This window comes from Pararge aegeria, chromosome 13 (genome assembly GCF_905163445.1).
Source record: "Pararge aegeria chromosome 13, ilParAegt1.1, whole genome shotgun sequence".
Lineage (NCBI taxonomy): Eukaryota > Metazoa > Arthropoda > Insecta > Lepidoptera > Nymphalidae > Pararge > Pararge aegeria.
Genome location: NC_053192.1, coordinates 211368 through 234792, shown reverse-complemented (window position 1 = coordinate 234792; position 23425 = coordinate 211368). Strand labels below are relative to the sequence as shown.

At 39.2% G+C, this 23425-nt stretch overlaps 2 protein-coding genes across 2 annotated transcripts; both read left to right on the top strand.

Moving 5' to 3' along the window:
- Positions 1 to 13027: 13027 nt before the first annotated feature.
- On the top strand, positions 13028 to 17554 carry LOC120628772. Its single transcript, XM_039897390.1, has one exon. The coding sequence runs from the start codon at positions 13028 to 13030 to the stop codon at positions 17552 to 17554; it is 4527 nt and encodes a 1508-aa protein (XP_039753324.1).
- Positions 17555 to 19608: 2054 nt separating this feature from the next.
- LOC120628733 lies at positions 19609 to 20418 on the top strand. Its single transcript, XM_039897323.1, has one exon. It carries the CDS (start codon positions 19609 to 19611, stop codon positions 20416 to 20418), a length of 810 nt encoding a protein of 269 aa, XP_039753257.1.
- Positions 20419 to 23425: the final 3007 nt, after the last annotated feature.

Sequence of the window (23425 nt, the reverse complement as noted above, 5' to 3'; positions counted from 1 at the left end):
GTACCTATCAGTATTGTACCCCGCACGGGGGGGAGGTACGGGTAGGTAGTGACGAAAAATAATGATACGGGACTCTTACGAGGTCTCGTAATCGGAATGAGTTTCTGCGACTACCATTGTTTGTCGCGGGTAACGGGGAATCAGGGTTCGATTCCGGTGAGGGAGCCTGAGAAACTGCTACCGCTTCCAAGGAAGGCAGCAGGCGCGCAAATTACCCACTCCCTGCACGGGGGGGGAGGTACGGGTAGGTAGTGACGAAAAATAACGATACGGGACTCTTACGAGTTCTCGTCATCGAATAATCAATACACGAACTGCCCACACACTTGTAAATATAGACGCGCAAGATCGTTACACGAACCGCTTACCATTATAGTAAAGTACTATGCAAACACACATAACATATACGCAATAAGGGAACTTTAAATTGGAGATTTTACCCTACCACACCCGTCTGTCTCATTCTGAAAACTATTCAAAATAATTGCTATTTTTCATTCTCATTCAAATATAAATAATAGTAAATAATATATAATTTTTTACTGAACTGAACCCAAGTGCCCGGCCTGCGGCCGGCCACCCCTCATATACATGTTCTAACCTAACCTAACCTAAATCTAGTTTTGATTCCTTTAGACTTTAGATTCAAGATTTAATATGAATATATGCATTAATAAAAACTCATTACTATTTTAATACTAGTTATGCTGCTGTTGATGCACTGATGAAAGCCAGATAGCTAGATCAGTGTTTAGTTAGTCGTAGTTGCCGGTGGGCTTAGGTCTAAAGGAATCCAAACTAGTTTTAAAAGGTTTGGATAGGTTAGGTTAGGTTAGAACATGAATAAGACGGGTGCCCGGCCACAGGCCGGTACCATAGGTTCAGTTCCGTTGTTTAAAAAAAAAATAACAAAAAACAAAACGTACCAATACAAAGTACTCTTATTCATATTAGAAGATATTGTAAAATAACAATTAATTTAATTTTTTTTTTTTTTTTTTCACTTACACATTAGGCCCGTCGCGCCGCGCCACTACTATATGGGGCGAAGGTGCGAAGTCGACGGCGACGACAAAGTACCGAGTCTAAGGAGTCTGATGGCGGCGCCACACAGTGGCGTTATGTCTCTATAAAAGTGGTGGTCTTTTATTATGTTATTTATTAATGGTACCTATCAGTATTGTACCCCGCACGGGGGGGAGGTACGGGTAGGTAGTGACGAAAAATAACGATACGGGACTCTTACGAGGTCTCGTAATCGGAATGAGTTTCTGCGACTACCATTGTTTGTCGCGGGTAACGGGGAATCAGGGTTCGATTCCGGTGAGGGAGCCTGAGAAACTGCTACCGCTTCCAAGGAAGGCAGCAGGCGCGCAAATTACCCACTCCCTGCACGGGGGGGAGGTACGGGTAGGTAGTGACGAAAAATAACGATACGGGACTCTTACGAGTTCTCGTCATCGAATAATCAATACACGAACTGCCCACACACTTGTAAATATAGACGCGCAAGATCGTTACACGAACCGCTTACCATTATAGTAAAGTACTATGCAAACACACATAACATATACGCAATAAGGGAACTTTAAATTGGAGATTTTACCCTACCACACCCGTCTGTCTCATTCTGAAAACTATTCAAAATAATTGCTATTTTTCATTCTCATTCAAATATAAATAATAGTAAATAATATATAATTTTTGACTGAACTGAACCCAAGTGCCCGGCCTGCGGCCGGCCACCCCTCATATACATGTTCTAACCTAACCTAACCTAAATCTAGTTTTGATTCCTTTAGACTTTAGATTCAAGATTTAATATGAATATATGCATTAATAAAAACTCATTACTATTTTAATACTAGTTATGCTGCTGTTGATGCACTGATGAAAGCCAGATAGCTAGATCAGTGTTTAGTTAGTCGTAGTTGCCGGTGGGCTTAGGTCTAAAGGAATCCAAACTAGTTTTAAAAGGTTTGGATAGGTTAGGTTAGGTTAGAACATGAATAAGACGGGTGCCCGGCCACAGGCCGGTACCATAGGTTCAGTTCCGTTGTTTAAAAAAAAAATAACAAAAAACAAAACGTACCAATACAAAGTACTCTTATTCATATTAGAAGATATTGTAAAATAACAATTAATTTAATTTTTTTTTTTTTTTTTTCACTTACACATTAGGCCCGTCGCGCCGCGCCACTACTATATGGGGCGAAGGTGCGAAGTCGACGGCGACGACAAAGTACCGAGTCTAAGGAGTCTGATGGCGGCGCCACACAGTGGCGTTATGTCTCTATAAAAGTGGTGGTCTTTTATTATGTTATTTATTAATGGTACCTATCAGTATTGTACCCCGCACGGGGGGGAGGTACGGGTAGGTAGTGACGAAAAATAACGATACGGGACTCTTACGAGGTCTCGTAATCGGAATGAGTTTCTGCGACTACCATTGTTTGTCGCGGGTAACGGGGAATCAGGGTTCGATTCCGGTGAGGGAGCCTGAGAAACTGCTACCGCTTCCAAGGAAGGCAGCAGGCGCGCAAATTACCCACTCCCTGCACAGGGGGGAGGTACGGGTAGGTAGTGACGAAAAATAACGATACGGGACTCTTACGAGGTCTCGTAATCGGAATGAGTTTCTGCGACTACCATTGTTTGTCGCGGGTAACGGGGAATCAGGGTTCGATTCCGGTGAGGGAGCCTGAGAAACTGCTACCGCTTCCAAGGAAGGCAGCAGGCGCGCAAATTACCCACTCCCTGCACGGGGGGGGAGGTACGGGTAGGTAGTGACGAAAAATAACGATACGGGACTCTTACGAGTTCTCGTCATCGAATAATCAATACACGAACTGCCCACACACTTGTAAATATAGACGCGCAAGATCGTTACACGAACCGCTTACCATTGTAGTAAAGTACTATGCAAACACACATAACATATACGCAATAAGGGAACTTTAAATTGGAGATTTTACCCTACCACACCCGTCTGTCTCATTCTGAAAACTATTCAAAATAATTGCTATTTTTCATTCTCATTCAAATATAAATAATAGTAAATAATATATAATTTTTGACTGAACTGAACCCAAGTGCCCGGCCTGCGGCCGGCCACCCCTCATATACATGTTCTAACCTAACCTAACCTAAATCTAGTTTTGATTCCTTTAGACTTTAGATTCAAGATTTAATATGAATATATGCATTAATAAAAACTCATTACTATTTTAATACTAGTTATGCTGCTGTTGATGCACTGATGAAAGCCAGATAGCTAGATCAGTGTTTAGTTAGTCGTAGTTGCCGGTGGGCTTAGGTCTAAAGGAATCCAAACTAGTTTTAAAAGGTTTGGATAGGTTAGGTTAGGTTAGAACATGAATAAGACGGGTGCCCGGCCACAGGCCGGTACCATAGGTTCAGTTCCGTTGTTTAAAAAAAAAATAACAAAAAACAAAACGTACCAATACAAAGTACTCTTATTCATATTAGAAGATATTGTAAAATAACAATTAATTTAATTTTTTTTTTTTTTTTTCACTTACACATTAGGCCCGTCGCGCCGCGCCACTACTATATGGGGCGAAGGTGCGAAGTCGACGGCGACGACAAAGTACCGAGTCTAAGGAGTCTGATGGCGGCGCCACACAGTGGCGTTATGTCTCTATAAAAGTGGTGGTCATTTATTATGTTATTTATTAATGGTACCTATCAGTATTGTACCCCGCACGGGGGGGAAGTACGGGTAGGTAGTGACGAAAAATAACGATACGGGACTCTTACGAGGTCTCGTAATCGGAATGAGTTTCTGCGACTACCATTGTTTGTCGCGGGTAACGGGGAATCAGGGTTCGATTCCGGTGAGGGAGCCTGAGAAACTGCTACCGCTTCCAAGGAAGGCAGCAGGCGCGCAAATTACCCACTCCCTGCACGGGGGGGAGGTACGGGTAGGTAGTGACGAAAAATAACGATACGGGACTCTTACGAGTTCTCGTCATCGAATAATCAATACACGAACTGCCCACACACTTGTAAATATAGACGCGCAAGATCGTTACACGAACCGCTTACCATTATAGTAAAGTACTATGCAAACACACATAACATATACGCAATAAGGGAACTTTAAATTGGAGATTTTACCCTACCACACCCGTCTGTCTCATTCTGAAAACTATTCAAAATAATTGCTATTTTTCATTCTCATTCAAATATAAATAATAGTAAATAATATATAATTTTTGACTGAACTGAACCCAAGTACCCGGCCTGCGGCCGGGCACCCCTCATATACATGTTCTAACCTAACCTAACCTAAATCTAGTTTTGATTCCTTTAGACTTTAGATTCAAGATTTAATATGAATATATGCATTAATAAAAACTCATTACTATTTTAATACTAGTTATGCTGCTGTTGATGCACTGATGAAAGCCAGATAGCTAGATCAGTGTTTAGTTAGTCGTAGTTGCCGATGGGCTTAGGTCTAAAGGAATCCAAACTAGTTTTAAAAGGTTTGGATAGGTTAGGTTAGGTTAGAACATGAATAAGACGGGTGCCCGGCCACAGGCCGGTACCATAGGTTCAATTCCGTTGTTTAAAAAAAAAATAACAAAAAACAAAACGTACCAATACAAAGTACTCTTATTCATATTAGAAGATATTGTAAAATAACAATTAATTTAATTTTTTTTTTTTTTTTTCACTTACACATTAGGCCCGTCGCGCCGCGCCACTACTATATGGGGCGAAGGTGCGAAGTCGACGGCGACGACAAAGTACCGAGTCTAAGGAGTCTGATGGCGGCGCCACACAGTGGCGTTATGTCTCTATAAAAGTGGTGGTCTTTTATTATGTTATTTATTAATGGTACCTATCAGTATTGTACCCCGCACGGGGGGGAGGTACGGGTAGGTAGTGACGAAAAATAACGATACGGGACTCTTACGAGGTCTCGTAATCGGAATGAGTTTCTGCGACTACCATTGTTTGTCGCGGGTAACGGGGAATCAGGGTTCGATTCCGGTGAGGGAGCCTGAGAAACTGCTACCGCTTCCAAGGAAGGCAGCAGGCGCGCAAATTACCCACTCCCTGCACGGGGGGGGAGGTACGGGTAGGTAGTGACGAAAAATAACGATACGGGACTCTTACGAGTTCTCGTCATCGAATAATCAATACACGAACTGCCCACACACTTGTAATTATACTAGCGCCTCGTCCTCGAGATTAGTAATGAAGATATTATTTACACATGTAGTTACGCATAGAGGTCACCACTCTGCACTTAGTTGAGAAAAAGTATTAATTTGACTAACCTTTTATGTGTTATTTTTTTTTTTTTTCTATTGCGGGTAGGTATCGTCCAGTTCCGATGTCCGGTGAATATCGCCCGTCATTCGCATTCTAGTGCTCAACCACTCATACAACTATTAAGCGTTTTCGCACTGTTCGTTTTAAAACAAAAAAATGCCGAAACGTAAAGGTTCTAGATCTCGTGAAGACGATATAAACCATTATAAAAATAAAATAAGAAAGTTACAAAGTAAAATTCGTAAACGACAAATTAGTACTTCGGAAAGTGCAGCGGAATTGGAAGATACTGTCGCTGTACTAGACGACGATATTGGAGCAGGTATTTACAATTTTCTGTTTTAAAGTGAAATATCTACGTTGCCTATAGGGACGTGTCCACGTGCTAAATTTAACCATACTCAAATGCAACCTGAGCAGTCATTGGGACTGTTTCAACGCATTACAAATATAGGGTTGGCGTTCCTTCCGCTGGGGATTGTAACCTAACCTAATATAACAATGATAAATTTACAACCGTATTAGCTTAATAATGTACCATAAATGTGTATATTCTTTGTATAAAGAAAAGTATATCGCATGGTCAGGGACTTATTAAGGTCCAGGTTTTATGTAAGTTATTTAGCTTACGAATTCTGAAATTATCATATCTATGATATTTTTTAGATACCCCCGCACTGCGACCAGACGATTGGCTATTAGAATGGCAGACTGAGGAAGATTCAGGTCATAATTTGAATATCCCTCACGAACCTCAGCCAGGGCCGAGTACGGACACAGATGTTGCCCCTGCAGAACCTACTGTTTTTGATAAAAATATGGACGACCTAGATACAGAAATTCTAGAAATTTTAGGCGATGATCCTAACTCTAAAGACAAATATGGGCCAGAGATACGCAACGAGCTTGCAAATCGTTTATTACACATTGTTAAAGACGGTCTCACTAAGGAAATCCGAAAAAACTTAATTACAAAATACCTATTGCCTAACAATTGTGTTCAACTAGATGCCCCTAAGATGAATCTGGAAATTAAAGCCGCAATTGCTGATACGGCTGTCAAGCGTGATAAAGGCATCGAAAACAAACAAAAACAAATGTCTAGTGCAATAGCTTGTTTAGCTGATATCATAAATTCTCAATTGAATTCAAAGCCAATTAATAATGACATGTTGCAAAAATTAATGGATATAAGCAGAATGCTATGCGATATACAACATGCAGATTCTATCACGCGTAGAAATTTCATTTTATTTGCCCTGAAGAACGACATGAAGGAGCATCTTAAAAATACGAAGATAGATACTTTTCTGTTTGGGGAAAATTTAACCGATACATTAAAATCGGCTAAGGCCTTAAATAAATCAGGAATAGAGTTGAAAGCCGAATCCAGTAACAGGACAGCGAACACCAATTATAAACGACTGGCATCGCGAGATTTTTTAAACTGCAAGGCTCCCCCCCAGGCGCGCAGGCCGCCTGCGGGGCCAGCGTGGAGCCGCGAGCCAGCCGCGCCGCGCGTTCGTTTTCCCCCGCCGCCGGCGCAATACCCTCCGCCGCCGCACTACCGGCCGCCGCCGCACGCGCACGCATCCAGGGCATCATCGCGAGGTCATCCGGCGTCGTATCCCCGTCGCCGCCATTAGATGCAGTTAAGTACGCAGGTCGTTTATCCACATTTTATCAACAGTGGGCTTCGATTACAAACGATAAAACTATACTATCCTGGGTAAAAGGTTATAAGATACCATTTACATCAACTGTGGTACAACTGATACCTCCCGCTCGACCGACTTACTCAGCTAGTGAAAAACCCCATTACCTAGAAGCTATTAATAACCTACTTGATATAGGAGCCATATCAGAATGTTTTCCTTGTAAAAATCAATTTGTATCAAGTATTTTCTTGGTACCAAAACCAGGTGGCGAGAAGCGCTTTATTTTAAATTTAAAAAATCTTAATAAATATGTTAAAACGGATCACTTTAAATTAGAAGATATAAGAACAGCACTAAAAATTGTAACACATGATTGCCATATGGCGTCAATTGACCTAAAAGACGCTTATTTTTTAATTAAAATACATAAAGAATCAAGAAAATATTTAAGATTCTTTTTTGAGGATAAATTATTCGAGTTTAAGGTTTTGCCCTTCGGGCTGAGCACGGCCCCATACGTTTTTACAAAAATATGTAAACCTATAGCTAAACTATTGCGCTCCGCGGATCTGTTGTCCACCGTCTATTTAGATGATTGGCTATTGTTTGGATATTCTCGTTCAGAATGTCTAACTAACATTGGTCTAACTAAAGGACTTCTAGTATCACTTGGTTTCATCATAAATGAAGTAAAGAGCGTACTCTTTCCGTCAACTAAATGTAAGTTCTTGGGCATGATCATAGATTCACAGAAGTTTCAAATTAGTTTACCAACAGATAAAAGATTACGAATAAAAACACGAGTTGAATTGTTTTCAAAATTAAAACGTTGCAAAATTAGGGTTTTCGCTCAGCTGTTAGGCTTATTAGTGTCTTCTTGTCCAGCTATCGAATACGGATGGTTGCACACTAAAGAAATGGAAAGATGTAAATATCTCAACTTGAAAGGTCATGATGATTATAACAATTTTATGAATTTACCGGAATCACTTCAACCCGATTTTAACTGGTGGATAAATAAAATAGAACGTTCTGTTCATCGAATAAGGATTGATGTGTACCAGGTTGAGATATTTTCTGACGCCTCAACGACGGGGTGGGGGGCCGCATGTGATGGTAGGTCTGCAAGTGGGCAGTGGTCACATACCGAACGAGAACGACACATAAATTTTTTAGAGCTGCTTGCTGCATTTATTGCCTTAAAAATTTTTGCTAAAAACTTTTTTAACTGTCAGATATTGCTACGAGTGGATAATTCAACAGCAGTAGCATACATAAATAAAATGGGGGGTATACAGTACCCTCATCTTACAAAAATTACTCGTGATATATGGGAATGGTGCGAAAGCAAACAACTTTTCATCTTCGCTTCGTACATAAAATCTAGTGACAACATAATAGCAGACTATGAATCACGAAGAAATCATCCAGACATAGAATGGGAGCTGGCTGATTGGGCTTTCGACAGTCTGATCAGCACATTCGGTAATCCAAATATTGATTTGTTTGCAAGTCAGATCAATAACAAATGCGCCACATACATATCCTGGCACAGAGACCCAGACGCATTCGCTATAGACTCATTTACGGTTTCATGGTCAAATTATAAATTCTACGCATTTCCACCCTTTTCTGTCATACTAAAAACGCTTAGGAAAATAATTACAGACAAGGCACGAGGAATTATGGTTGTACCCTTTTGGCCTACACAGCCTTGGTACCCCTTGTTTAGGTCCCTCCTCATATCAGATACTGTAACATTTTCCCCTAAAAGCCATGCCTTATTGTCTCATTCCAGCTCCCGTCGAATACACGACTCGATTACCCTGGTGGCAGGCTTATTGTCAGGGAAGCATTTTCAAGCAAAGGAATACCAGAATCATCCCTGGAAATAATGTTGGCATCATTAGCACCTAACTCTGTGAAGCAGTACGACGTTTACTTGAAGAAATGGTGGTATTTCTGTCAAACAAATTCGATTAATATGTATGATACGTCTGTACCCACATTAATTTCTTTTCTAACCCAATTTTTTAATGATGGCTGCCAATATGGTACACTGAATTCGTGTAAATCCGCTCTTTCATTAATACTGAGCCCAAAACTTGTTAATGATGATAGCATCAAAAGATTCCTAAAAGGGGTATTTCGACTAAAACCACCAAAACCTAAATATGACGTTACCTGGGATGCCAACTTAGTATTAGATAAACTGAGTCTATGGTACCCAAATGAGGAATTAACCTTAGATAAGCTTACAAGTAAAACCATTACCTTACTAGCTCTGTCAACCGCACAAAGAGTCCAAACTCTATCGAAGATAAAAGTTAGTAATGTCCAAAATCTTTCTCAGCGTATCACAATTAAAATTCCCGACATTATAAAGACCTCTAGACCTGGGTCTCAACAACCTACTATTCATTTACCATTTTTCATGGAAAAAACAGCCATATGTCCAGCCAGTACACTGCTATGTTATATAGAACGTACCTCACCTTTAAGGACATCTGATGAATTATTTGTTGGAATTAGGAATCCTCATAAACCAGTAGGAACGCAAACCCTTAGCCGCTGGATAAAGCGGACACTGTGTGAGTGTGGGGTTGACACGAGCGTGTTCAGTGCTCACAGCACAAGACATGCCGCATCATCGCGCGCGCACTCACTCGGAGTTAGCCTCGACACTATCCGTAAAACAGCAGGCTGGAGTAGAAATTCCACAACTTTTGCTAAATATTATCAGAGAGATATTGTTATTCAGGATGACACTACTTTAGCAGAATCAATAATTAACCAAAATTGATTACAATTATGCTCAGTCTATTATGTATAGCGAAATCACTCGCAAAGTATATTGTATATTGTACCAAATACATACGTAATGTTAACAACTACCTATGATAGTTATTATAAGAATAATTAATCCTTAGGTTTTAGTTAATATGATCCGAATTATAATAAATAAAGTAGATTCTGGTTGTGATTTTCGTTTACCAAAAGATTTAATAATAAAATTATATTTTGGAAAAACGTTATTTCTTATTGATGATATTCCCGCAATACTCTCAATGTCTACATGTGTAAATAATATCTTCATTACTAATCTCGAGGACGAGGCGCTAGTATAATTAATGATTAAACGAACTTACCTGTACGTGAAGTTCTATCATAATTATACTAGCGCCGAGTCCGAAGAGATTAGTAATCCCGCCCGCCCAGCGCTGTATACACACACCCCAAGTTTCTCGGAAATACATCAATGAATGGCAGGACCTCTAACTCTAAACTAAATGACGGGCGATATTCACCGGACATCGGAACTGGACGATACCTACCCGCAATAGAAAAAAAAAAAAAATAACACATAAAAGGTTAGTCAAATTAATACTTTTTCTCAACTAAGTGCAGAGTGGTGACCTCTATGCGTAACTACATGTGTAAATAATATCTTCATTACTAATCTCTTCGGACTCGGCGCTAGTATAATTATGATAGAACTTCACGTACAGGTAAGTTCGTTTAATCATTAAATATAGACGCGCAAGATCGTTACACGAACAGCTTACCATTAAAGTAAAGTACTATGCAAACACACATAACATATACGCAATAAGGGAACTTTAAATTGGAGATTTTACCCTACCACACCCGTCTGTCTCATTCTGAAAACTATTCAAAATAATTGCTATTTTTCATTCTCATTCAAATATAAATAATAGTAAATAATATATAATTTTTGACTGAACTGAACCCAAGTGCCCGGCCTGCGGCCGGGCACCCCTCATATACATGTTCTAACCTAACCTAACCTAAATCTAGTTTTGATTCCTTTAGACTTTAGATTCAAGATTTAATATGAATATATGCATTAATAAAAACTCATTACTATTTTAATACTAGTTATGCTGCTGTTGATGCACTGATGAAAGCCAGATAGCTAGATCAGTGTTTAGTTAGTCGTAGTTGCCGGTGGGCTTAGGTCTAAAGGAATCCAAACTAGTTTTAAAAGGTTTGGATAGGTTAGGTTAGGTTAGAACATGAATAAGACGGGTGCCCGGCCACAGGCCGGTACCATAGGTTCAGTTCCGTTGTTTAAAAAAAAAATAACAAAAAACAAAACGTACCAATACAAAGTACTCTTATTCATATTAGAAGATATTGTAAAATAACAATTAATTTAATTTTTTTTTTTTTTTTTTCACTTACACATTAGGCCCGTCGCGCCGCGCCACTACTATATGGGGCGAAGGTGCGAAGTCGACGGCGACGACAAAGTACCGAGTCTAAGGAGTCTGATGGCGGCGCCACACAGTGGCGTTATGTCTCTATAAAAGTGGTGGTCTTTTATTATGTTATTTATTAATGGTACCTATCAGTATTGTACCCCGCACGGGGGGGAGGTACGGGTAGGTAGTGACGAAAAATAACGATACGGGACTCTTACGAGGTCTCGTAATCGGAATGAGTTTCTGCGACTACCATTGTTTGTCGCGGGTAACGGGGAATCAGGGTTCGATTCCGGTGAGGGAGCCTGAGAAACTGCTACCGCTTCCAAGGAAGGCAGCAGGCGCGCAAATTACCCACTCCCTGCACGGGGGGGGAGGTACGGGTAGGTAGTGACGAAAAATAACGATACGGGACTCTTACGAGTTCTCGTCATCGAATAATCAATACACGAACTGCCCACACACTTGTAAATATAGACGCGCAAGATCGTTACACGAACCGCTTACCATTATAGTAAAGTACTATGCAAACACACATAACATATACGCAATAAGGGAACTTTAAATTGGAGATTTTACCCTACCACACCCGTCTGTCTCATTCTGAAAACTATTCAAAATAATTGCTATTTTTCATTCTCATCACTACATAGTATAAAACAAAGTCGCCTTTTCTGTCCCTATATCCCTATGTGCGCTTAAATCTTTAAAACTACGCAACGGATTTTGATGCGGTTTTTTCCAATAGATAGAGTGATTCAAGAGGAAGGTTTATATGTATAATACATGCATCATATACTAAGGCAACATTGCTAATTTTAGAGGTTTCTAACGTGATGTCGTAAATTAACCTATTTTTTTGGGCTTATTAAGCAATTTAGCAAAAACGCTGCCTGAACCCTACGAGTTAGATCAAATTAATGTACTACAGTATTGTACACCATAAAAAGGTCTACAAAAAAGTCCGCGATGGTATGTGTTTATATTTTAGGGATAACCCACATTAACCATTTTTATTGTTTAATTTTTACGTGAAAAAAATGGCTTATTTACGAAGCTATTTTAAGCAATACGGCATTAATCCTTATCGAATTAAGTACCTTAAATACAGTGTGCAATTAATATAGATCAATATGGTTCCTTACAGCATGCAAATTAAACAAATATTTTCGGAGATATTACAAATTTAAAATTTGCGTTTGCGGCGGGCGGTACCGGTCGGACGGGGCAGTGCGGGGAGGCATGCCTATAAATAGCGCGTCGGAGGCCGCGGTTCTCCCTATAGCACTTTGAATTTAGCAGCAATCGGACGCGTTTATTATCGGAGCTCTCTAGCGAGGAAAATAACAGTACTAGATAAAAACGTGCTTTTCAGCGCGACAACGTATCAGTTAATAATTATAAGTTACGATAAATAATAATCAATTAATTTAATAATAAGGAAATTATTTTCAAAAATCTTAAGTAAGTTCAGAAAAAAAACTTAATAGAATATAGCTATCTTTTGTTCTTGATGATTGTAGATTATCTTTTGTTTTTAGTCACACGCATGGCAAATTATTTTTTAGGTGGTTTAAATTTAATTAAAATCGTATTTTAAGTTGATTTCATTAAAATCGTAGTTTAAGTTATTTCAGTAAAAAAAAAGAAAAGAATAGAATAAATATCTTTTGTTTTTTATGATTGTTGATTATCATTTGTGTCTAAATGGTAAGTATTTAGATGTTTTTTACTGCGGCACATAGGTACCAATAATATGGCAATTTGTTCATAGGTTCATAGGTAATCATACATAAGTCTAGAACTGAGTCAACTTTGTTCAGAAATTATAAAGTCATGTCTGGAAGACGTCGTCGTTCGAACATAGGTCGTAGTTCAGTGAATGCTAAAAGAGTACGTTCACAAAGAGATGAAGAATCGTCAACAGAACGTGAAGCTCGACTCAGTCAGCTTAGGGATAGATATAGAGCTGATAGAGAGAGAGAATCTTCAGTAGAGCGTGAGTTTCGCCGCAGCCGGGATCGTGATAGGCATTCGGTTCAGAGAGATAGAGAATCGTCAGTAGAGCGTGAGGCTCGACTCAGTCAGCTTAGGGATAGATATAGAGCTGATAGAGAGAGAGAATCTTCAGTAGAGCGTGAGTTTCGCCGCAGTCGAGATAGGGATAGACATCGAATACAGAGAGCCAGAGAATCATCAGCACGAGTTACTAATTCATGGGTAAATAAAGAAAATTCTGCCATGAATTACGATCCTTCGATTTCTTACAAGGACGATCGTATAGTATCAATAGGTACTATGTCAGTAGTATGTGAATATTGCTTGGCATTGAAATTCAAGGACGAATCAAAAGGCATGTGTTGCTTACAAGGAAAAGTCAAATTAGAAGAAATTCTCCCTCCACCTGAACCACTTCACTCTCTTCTTACGGGTGATCATCAGAAATCCAAACAATTCATGCGCAATATACGCCGTTATAATAACGCATTTCAAATGACCTCTTTTAAGAGTAAGCAAGTCGTTGAGCGTGGGTTCATGCCTACATTTAAAATTCAAGGGCAAGTGTACCACTTAGCTGGGAGCTTGCTACCACTTCGAACCGATGATCACAAATTTCTGCAAATATATTTTATTGCAGATCCAGACACACAAGCATCAACGCGGTGTTCAAGTGTTGCACAACCAATTGATAGAGATTTAATTAGATCTCTGCAAGATATGTTACATTCTCATAATTACTATATACAGTCTTTCAAAACTGCGATTGAGAGTATTCCAGCAGATACTCCTGACTTTAATGTCGTAATCCATGCAAATAAAGTTCCTGTTGGAGAACACAGAGGACGATATAACGCGCCTTCTACGAGTGAGGTAGCAGTGGTAATAGCTGGACAGCAATTTGACAAAAGAGATATTGTATTGCATAGTCGTGATGATAATTTGCAAAAAATTTCAGAGTTACACAGATCTTATGACAGCTTACAATATCCTTTGATACTATGTCGTGGAGAAAATGGTTATGCCATTAATATTTCTCAAGTTGATCCAATCGGTGGAACACCTCTGCGTAAAACAGTGTCATGTATGAACTACTATTGCTACCGTATAATGACAAGACGTAACAATTTCAACACTTTGCTTAGATATGGAATGTTAACAAACCAATACTTGGTTGATCAATATGCGAAAATTGAATCTGAGAGATTGGCCTACATCCGTAATAATCAAACTAAATTGAGAGCCGAAAATTACGTTCATCTTCAGGATGCGTTACAGGCGAATGAACATGTCAACGGCATTGGTCAGTTAGTTATACTACCTTCATCATTCACAGGTGGACCTCGATATTTACACGAAAAATCGCAAGACGCCATGACTTACGTCAGAAATTACGGCAAACCTGATTTATTTATAACTGCAACATGTAACCCAAATTGGCCGGAAATTAAAGAAAATATTAACACTAATTTAAGTCCACAAGACAGATATGATATAGTTAACAGAGTCTTCCATTTAAAAGTACAGAAGCTCCTGCACCTCATTAACAAGTCTCATATATTCGGTCCCCCGCGCTGTCATATGTACACAATAGAATGGCAAAAACGTGGGTTGCCACATGTGCACCTTCTGGTGTGGTTAGTGAACAAAATTAGACCAAACCAAATTGACAAGGTCATTTCAGCTGAGTTGCCGGATAAAGATGAAGATCCTATCCTGTACGAAATCGTAAAGAAAAATATGGTACACGGCCCTTGCGGGACTTTAAATCCGAATTCTCCATGTATGCGAGATTCTAAATGCAGCAAAAAATTTCCGAAGTCATTCCAAACTCAAACAATCACTAGCGATGACGGATATCCCAAATATCGTCGACGATCGCCAGAACAAGGCGGGAAAAGTTCTACCGTCCGAAACCGTGATATTGATAACCGATGGATCGTCCCCTATAATCGGCTCCTTTTGAAAATTTTTGATGCCCACATCAACGTAGAGTTGTGCAATTCGATAAAGTCAATCCAATATGTTACTAAGTACATTAATAAAGGTAGTGATCAAGCTACTTTCAGCATACAATCACCAAATGAAGTGGAAAAATATCAGTCTGGACGTTACATCTGCAGCTCTGAAGCTGTATGGAGGATATTATCATTCGAAGTGCACGACCGGGCTCCCACAATTGTCCACCTTGCAGTTCATTTAGAAAATGGACAAAGGGTATATTTCATGGAGAACAATATACAAGAAGTTGTTAAAAATCCGCGGGATACAACATTGACAGCATTTTTCAAGTTATGTGCTCAAGATGATTTCGCTAAAACACTGACATATGACAGAGTTCCAAGTTACTATACATGGAACCAGAGTTCTAAAACTTTTCAACGGCGAAAACAAGGTACTGCGGTTGATGGTTTCCCCGGAGTAAAAAAAACAGATGCTCTTGGCAGAGTCTACACGATTCATCCCAACAACAGTGAATGCTTTTATCTGAGAATGTTACTGCATATTGTAAAAGGCCCGACAACCTTTGCACGCCTAAGAACTGTACAAGGTGTTGTTTACAATACTTATCAAGCAGCATGCAAAACTATGGGGCTCTTGGAAGATGATTCTCACTGGGAAAATACATTATCAGAAGCAGCTGTTTGTAGTTCAGCTACATCATTAAGATATTTATTTGCTGTCATAGTAGCGTTTTGTCAAGTAACTGATTCTGTTAATCTATGGAATAAATTTCAAGAAAACATGGCCAGTGATATTCTGAATCGACGACGGCGAGAGTTAAACCCAGATGATATACAATATGATCAACACATATTTGACGAAGCATTATTTGAATTGAATAAAGTACTGCAATTACTTTCGGGTAAATCGATCAAGGATTTTGGGCTGCCGATGCCAGCTAATACTACTAACTCAGATTTAACTAACAGTGCCGAATACACAAGAGAAATATCATACGATCAAACAAGACTTTTACAAAATATAGCTCAAGATGAGCCACGATTAAACATCGATCAGAAAAAAGTATTCACTGCATTACTATCAACAATTGATAACAATGAAGGGAAATTGTTTTTCCTTGATGCCCCAGGAGGTACAGGAAAAACATTTTTAATCAATCTGCTTTTAAAAAAAGTGAGATCTACCGGAAAAATTGCGTTAGCTGTTGCGTCATCCGGCATTGCCGCTACGCTTTTAGAAGGAGGTCGAACCGCACACTCTACATTCAAGCTCCCGCTGAAAATCGCCACCGATGACAATATCAGCGTCTGTAGTGTTTCTAAACAGAGCAATACAGGAAAATTGATGCGTGACTGCTCATTAATAGTCTGGGACGAAGCTACCATGTCAAACAAGTCGTCTGTGGAAGCACTGGATAGGACAATGCGCGATTTGCGTAACAAAAATTCACCTATGGGTGGATGTACAATTCTGTTTTCAGGAGATTTTCGACAAATCCTACCAGTTGTGACTCGAGGAACACGTGCTGACGAAATAAATGCTTCCCTAAAAAGATCAAACCTTTGGCCACATGTCAATAAATTAGAGCTTAAAACTAATATGAGGGTTTCGTCATCTTCACGTGAGAACAGGCTATTTCCAGAGATGCTGCTAAAAGTTGGCAATGGAGAATTAACACAAAGTGAGGGAAGGATTAACCTTGAAAACCTTTGTGTTTTGATAGACAACATCCAAGAGTTAGTCAACAAAGTCTATCCTGACATTGATGACATAAGTTACAAGACAATATCTTGGTTTAAACAAAGAGCGATTCTATCACCAACTAATGAACAAGTAGATAAGGTAAATAACTTGATTCTTTCAAAGATTGAGGCGCCGACGAAAATATACTACTCGGTGGATACTGTTCTCGATTTGGAAGAAGCTGTTCATTTTCCTACAGAGTTTCTAAACTCTTTGAACCCGTCTGGACTCCCTCCTCACAAAATGGTGTTGAAAGTAGGTTGTCCTGTTATTTTATTAAGAAACCTGAATCCACCTAAACTTTGCAATGGCACGCGTTTGCTGATAAAATCACTGAAAACTTTCATAATAGAGTGCACAATACTCACAGGATGTGGTACCGGAGAAGATGTATTGATTCCCCGAATCCCTCTGATACCATCGGATTTACCCTTCCAATTTAAACGTTTACAGTTTCCGGTAAAGACATCTTTTGCAATGACCATTAATAAATCGCAAGGTCAAACCTTCAACGTTGCAGGCTTAGATTTGAGCGTTGACTGTTTTTCACATGGCCAACTGTATGTCGCTCTTTCAAGAGTAACCTCAAGAGAAAACATGTTTGTATTGTCTAATGACAAGAAAGCTGTGAACGTTGTGTATAAAGACATCCTGTAATATATAATAATTGTTGTAAAAATAAAATAAATACCTTACCTAGGTAAAAATGTAATGTAATAAAAATTGTAATGTAATAAAAATTGTATGAATTTAGATATTCCAAAGATAGCAGGAAATCTTCATAGTAAGTATAGGGAAAGAGGAATTGTTTTACTCCAAATTTAATGCGTGCAGGCCAAGGGCAGTAATGAATGAATCAAAAATACTGGATCGATTTTAATCATGTTTTCATTGAGTGACATAGGCATATATATTTTATGCCCGTGCAAAGTCGGAGCGGGCCGCTATGTTTTTATATACAACGTTCATAGTTTTTCTGTAGTGTATTTAATTTAGTATCAGCATTGCACCCGTGCGAAGCCGGGGCGGGTCGCTAGTTCAAATATAAATAATAGTAAATAATATATAATTTTTGACTGAACTGAACCCAAGTGCCCGGCCTGCGGCCGGGCACCCCTCATATACATGTTCTAACCTAACCTAACCTAAATCTAGTTTTGATTCCTTTAGACTTTAGATTCAAGATTTAATATGAATATATGCATTAATAAAAACTCATTACTATTTTAATACTAGTTATGCTGCTGTTGATGCACTGATGAAAGCCAGATAGCTAGATCAGTGTTTAGTTAGTCGTAGTTGCCGGTGGGCTTAGGTCTAAAGGAATCCAAACTAGTTTTAAAAGGTTTGGATAGGTTAGGTTAGGTTAGAACATGAATAAGACGGGTGCCCGGCCACAGGCCGGTACCATAGGTTCAGTTCCGTTGTTTAAAAAAAAAATAACAAAAAACAAAACGTACCAATACAAAGTACTCTTATTCATATTAGAAGATATTGTAAAAATTAATTTAATTTTTTTTTTTTTTTTTCACTTACACATTAGGCCCGTCGCGCCGCGCCACTACTATATGGGGCGAAGGTGCGAAGTCGACGGCGACGACAAAGTACCGAGTCTAAGGAGTCTGATGGCGGTGCCACACAGTGGCGTTATGTCTCTATAAAAGTGGTGGTCTTTTATTATGTTATTTATTAATGGTACCTATCAGTATTGTACCCCGCACGGGGGGGAGGTACGGGTAGGTAGTGACGAAAAATAACGATACGGGACTCTTACGAGGTCTCGTAATCGGAATGAGTTTCTGCGACTACCATTGTTTGTCGCGGGTAACGGGGAATCAGGGTTCGATTCCGGTGAGGGAGCCTGAGAAACTGCTACCGCTTCCAAGGAAGGCAGCAGGCGCGCAAATTACCCACTCCCTGAACGGGGGGGAGGTACGGGTAGGTAGTGACGAAAAATAACGATACGGGACTCTTACGAGGTCTCGTAATCGGAATGAGTTTCTGCGACTACCATTGTTTGTCGCGGGTAACGGGGAATCAGGGTTCGATTCCGGTGAGGGAGCCTGAGAAACTGCTACCGCTTCCAAGGAAGGCAGCAGGCGCGCAAATTACCCACTCCCTGAACGGGGGGGAGGTACGGGTAGGTAGTGACGAAAAATAACGATACGGGACTCTTACGAGGTCTCGTAATCGGAATGAGTTTCTGCGACTACCATTGTTTGTCGCGGGTAACGGGGAATCAGGGTTCGATTCCGGTGAGGGAGCCTGAGAAACTGCTACCGCTTCCAAGGAAGGCAGCAGGCGCGCAAATTACCCACTCCCTGCACGGGGGGGAGGTACTGGTAGGTAGTGACGAAAAATAACGATACGGGACTCTTACGAGTTCTCGTCATCGAATAATCAATACACGAACTGCCCACACACTTGTAAATATAGACGCGCAAGATCGTTACACGAACCGCTTACCATTATAGTAAAGTACTATGCAAACACACATAACATATACGCAGCGGGTAGGTGTAGAAAACGTCACATGTGTTTTTAATGTTCTCTGATTTTAATTTTGTTTAAAATATAATTTAAAGGTAATCTAAACTTAGAAATGTTATATTAACATATCTTCCACATACCAGCAAGCAATCCAAATAAAAAATCCTTAAGAACTTCACATTTTATTGTAATCAACACTAATCGGAATTTACAACAAGAAAATGGAGAATTTGGCATCCATTGAACACTCTATTTCTGCATTAACTGAGCACTTTAATGCACGAATGGCTGAGTTTCAGCGCGTCATTCAGACATCCATCCCAGCAACCAGTCCAAATTCCAATGTTGCAGCACAGTTTGGTGCATTTAGAGTATTTGTCTTGACATCACTTGAAAGCCTTCAATTACAAGTCCAGGTGCTCTCTAAGCAGTGTGATAATATGGAGACACGAACCAGGAGGAAAATGCTGCTGCTGCATGGTGTACCTGAAGTGCAAAAGAAGAGTTTGCCCGCAACAGTTGCGGAGGCATTGTCCAGCAATCTTAGCATGCCAGAACTGACCGAAGCCAAACTCAGTTATTGCAAGCGTTTGGGCCAATTAAAGGATGGCAAGGCTCGTGTTGTATTGATCAAGTTTTGTGACTTGTCTATCCGTAACCAAGTTTGGTTTTCAAAAAAACAGTTTAAAGGCACTGGGGTCACTTTATCCGAGTTTTTGACGAAGGAACGACATGACGCCTTTCAGGCAGCGAGGCAAAAGTTTGGAGTTTCTCGATGCTGGACGCGGGATGGGTCCATAATTGTTCTTGGCGCTGATGGTAAGCGCCATCGAGTTTTTTCAGTTGCAGAGGTGAAATTGATTGGAGTAAAGTCCGGTGATATCCCAATGGCAACCACGTCTGCCGCTTCGGATCAAGCTAGTGCTATAGCGAGTGCAAGTGTTGTGCCAGTGCATTCTTATGCTGCAGTTCCCTCGTCTAAAACAGTCAAGCCTCAGGTCGAAAAGCCTAGGCGAGCTGTTAGAAGGTAATGCCTGCCTTTTATGAGATTTCCAGAGTCTTCAATTGGTTTCAAACATTGTATTGTTCACTATTGCTTCCCTTTGCAGAAAGTCTGCTTTGCTGATTTTGCACTGGTGTAGGTACTTAAATAATTATAGTCTCGTTTAGTTAAAACTTGACATAACCTCTTTTTCGACTATTGTACCCTCAATAAATTTTATTTCAATTTTCATTTTGTATTCACAAGTCACAACAATGTTCAATGTCAATCTTGTCTTTTTGTCAATTTCCAACCACAGACAAGGACGAGCTAAACGTTTTGATTTTGCAATCCAGTTTGCGTTTAAAGCAAAGAGTATATAAACATTACCGCAGAGCATTAAGTTGTGGTTTGTTCGATCGCGTACCATTACTAACCGCTCATATTAATTTAAATATTGATTGTGTAGCTATTAGTTTTTTTTTATTTTTAAGATTTTGGTTTTTCTTTTTTTTTGATTTCCTTGTTTAGTTTAATTTTTTTATTTTTTGATTTACAAATAATTTTTTGGGCTTTTTTCTCTTTTATTTTATTCTATTTTTTTTTTTATTTTATTTAATTTGTTTTTGTTTATTTTTTTTCTGTATGAGTATTTTGATATTTTTTTAATTAGATGCGTATGTGGCTGTATTTATATGCAAATATGTATAAGAACCGCCGATTAGAACATACATTTATTAGTGTTTGATAATTTAATGTGATTTAAGCGATTTCCTATTAGACTTGCTGGTGAATGGAAGAGTATTTATTTGTTTTTTTTTCCTTTTTTTCGCTTGTAAACTTCATATATTTTTTTATTTTTTTTCGTGTATATATATATATTTATTGTAAAATTGTATTTTATTTTATATATACGTATTCTTTTTTTTTTATTATATTTATTATTATATTAAGCATAATTATTATAAGTATGACTTCTTCTAACAATAACTCAGATAGTGAGGGTGTTTATTGTACAGGCTCCTCTTTATCCAGCGACAGCTTCCATAGCACAGATGTTCCACTTGGCTCTGTTTTAGACAATACGTTCACACCATTCCCTAAAAATTTTAATGTAGTTCATATCAATGCGCAGAGCATTCCCTCGCACTATTCAGATTTTTTATCTACGTTTGATAACAAAGCAATTCATGCTATCTTGGTGTCGGAGTCGTTTTTGAAACCTTGCCTTCCATCAACTTCCTATTCTTTGCCTGGCTACCATCTCATTAGAAATGATCGAACAGGCAAGGGAGGGGGTGGTGTCGCCATTTACCTACGTTGTCACATTCCTTTTCGTATTTTAAATAAGTCCCCATCTTTATACTCTGAATCATCTGAACACATACTAATTGAGGTTCAAAGTGGTCAAAAAAAACTTCTACTTGGGGTTTTTTATAGTCCCTCGCTTCATATTGATTATTTTGATACTTTAGAGACTATACTTGAAGAGTATTTAACAACAGTGGACCACTCTATCATTATGGGTGACTTTAATACGTGCCTTATTAAAAATGACTATCGTTCAAAACGTCTATTGTCTATTATTAACAGCTCTAATCTTGAAATATTACCTACGCATGCTACTCATTTTTTCCCCAACTGTTTTCCTTCCCAATTAGATCTCATGATTGTTTCTTCTCCAAATCTTGTAGACGCACATGGACAACTGCCGGCGGAGGCTTTTTCTTATCATGATTTGGTCTATGTTTCCTTTAGAATTCGTCCTCCTAAGGCAAAACCGACTATTGTTATGCGTCGTAGTTTTCGTAATTTTAATAATGATAAATTTATGGAAGATCTTAATAATATTGACTGGGATATTGTTTTTGACACGCCTTCTGTAGATGATAAGCTTAATATATTTAATTCACTTTTGACCCAACTTTTTGATATACACGCTCCGCTCCGGCCAATCAAAATTAAGCATCTTCCTGCACCATGGCTCACTAATGACATCAAGCTGCTTATGTCCAAACGCAATAAAGCAAAAAGTAAATATAAGTTAAATCCGACAGATGCCAACCTGACAAAATATAAAAAGCTACGGAATCGGTGTAGCAGAATTTGTCGAGATGCTCAGCGTGAATATATTCACTCATCAGTGGATCAAAAAAATGCCGACAAAGCTTGGAAATTTCTGGCTTCACTGGGAATCGGTCGTCAGCGTCAGCAAGATTCGCAAAGCATTGACTTGGAGAGCCTTAACAAACACTTTATAGCCAAATGTTCATTCAATGCGCTAATTAAACAAGGGACGCTTAATTATCTTTACTCATTGCCTACACACGAAAGACCTGAATTCCAGTTCAGTGATACAACCGTCGATGAAGTTAAGAAGCATATTTTTGCTATTAAATCTGATGCGACTGGGGTTGATGGGATAAGTAGGAGAATGATAATTGCAGCGCTTGACGGTGTTTTGCCAGTATTGTCTCACATACTGAACTCATCACTTACTTCAGCTGCATTTCCCACCGTGTGGTGTAAAGCATATGTAGTTCCTATTCCTAAAGTTCGTAACCCTGTAAATCCTTCAAACTTTCGGCCTATCTCCATTCTTCCGTTTCTGTCTAAAGTTCTCGAACGTATTGTCCATCAGCAACTTAGCCTCTATCTTACCAGATATGATATTTTAAGCCCCCTCCAGTCCGGTTTTCGTCGTGGTCATAGCACAACAACAGCCTTGATCAAGGTCTGCGATGATATTCGTTTCGCTGTCGACAATAAACTCCTTACCGTATTAGTTCTCTTAGATTTCAGTAATGCGTTTAACAACGTAGACTTTGATCTACTTTTGGCTGTTCTAAAGACAGTCAGCATTTCACCTCACGTTGTCAACTGGTTCCGGTCTTACTTATGTAATCGTCAGCAATGTATTCGTTCGGACAGTAAACTATCTTCCTTTCTTCCACTTCTTTCCGGAGTACCTCAGGGTGGTGTTCTCTCTCCGCTTCTATTTTCAATTTTTATAAACTCAGTGTCATCTGTTTTATCTTCGTCCTATCATTTTTACG

Bases quoted from the DNA above. Each gene is read 5' to 3' on its own strand.
- LOC120628772 (XM_039897390.1), top strand. From the start codon at position 13,028: ATGTCTGGAAGACGTCGTCGTTCGAACATAGGTCGTAGTTCAGTGAAT.
- LOC120628733 (XM_039897323.1), top strand. From the start codon at position 19,609: ATGGAGAATTTGGCATCCATTGAACACTCTATTTCTGCATTAACTGAG.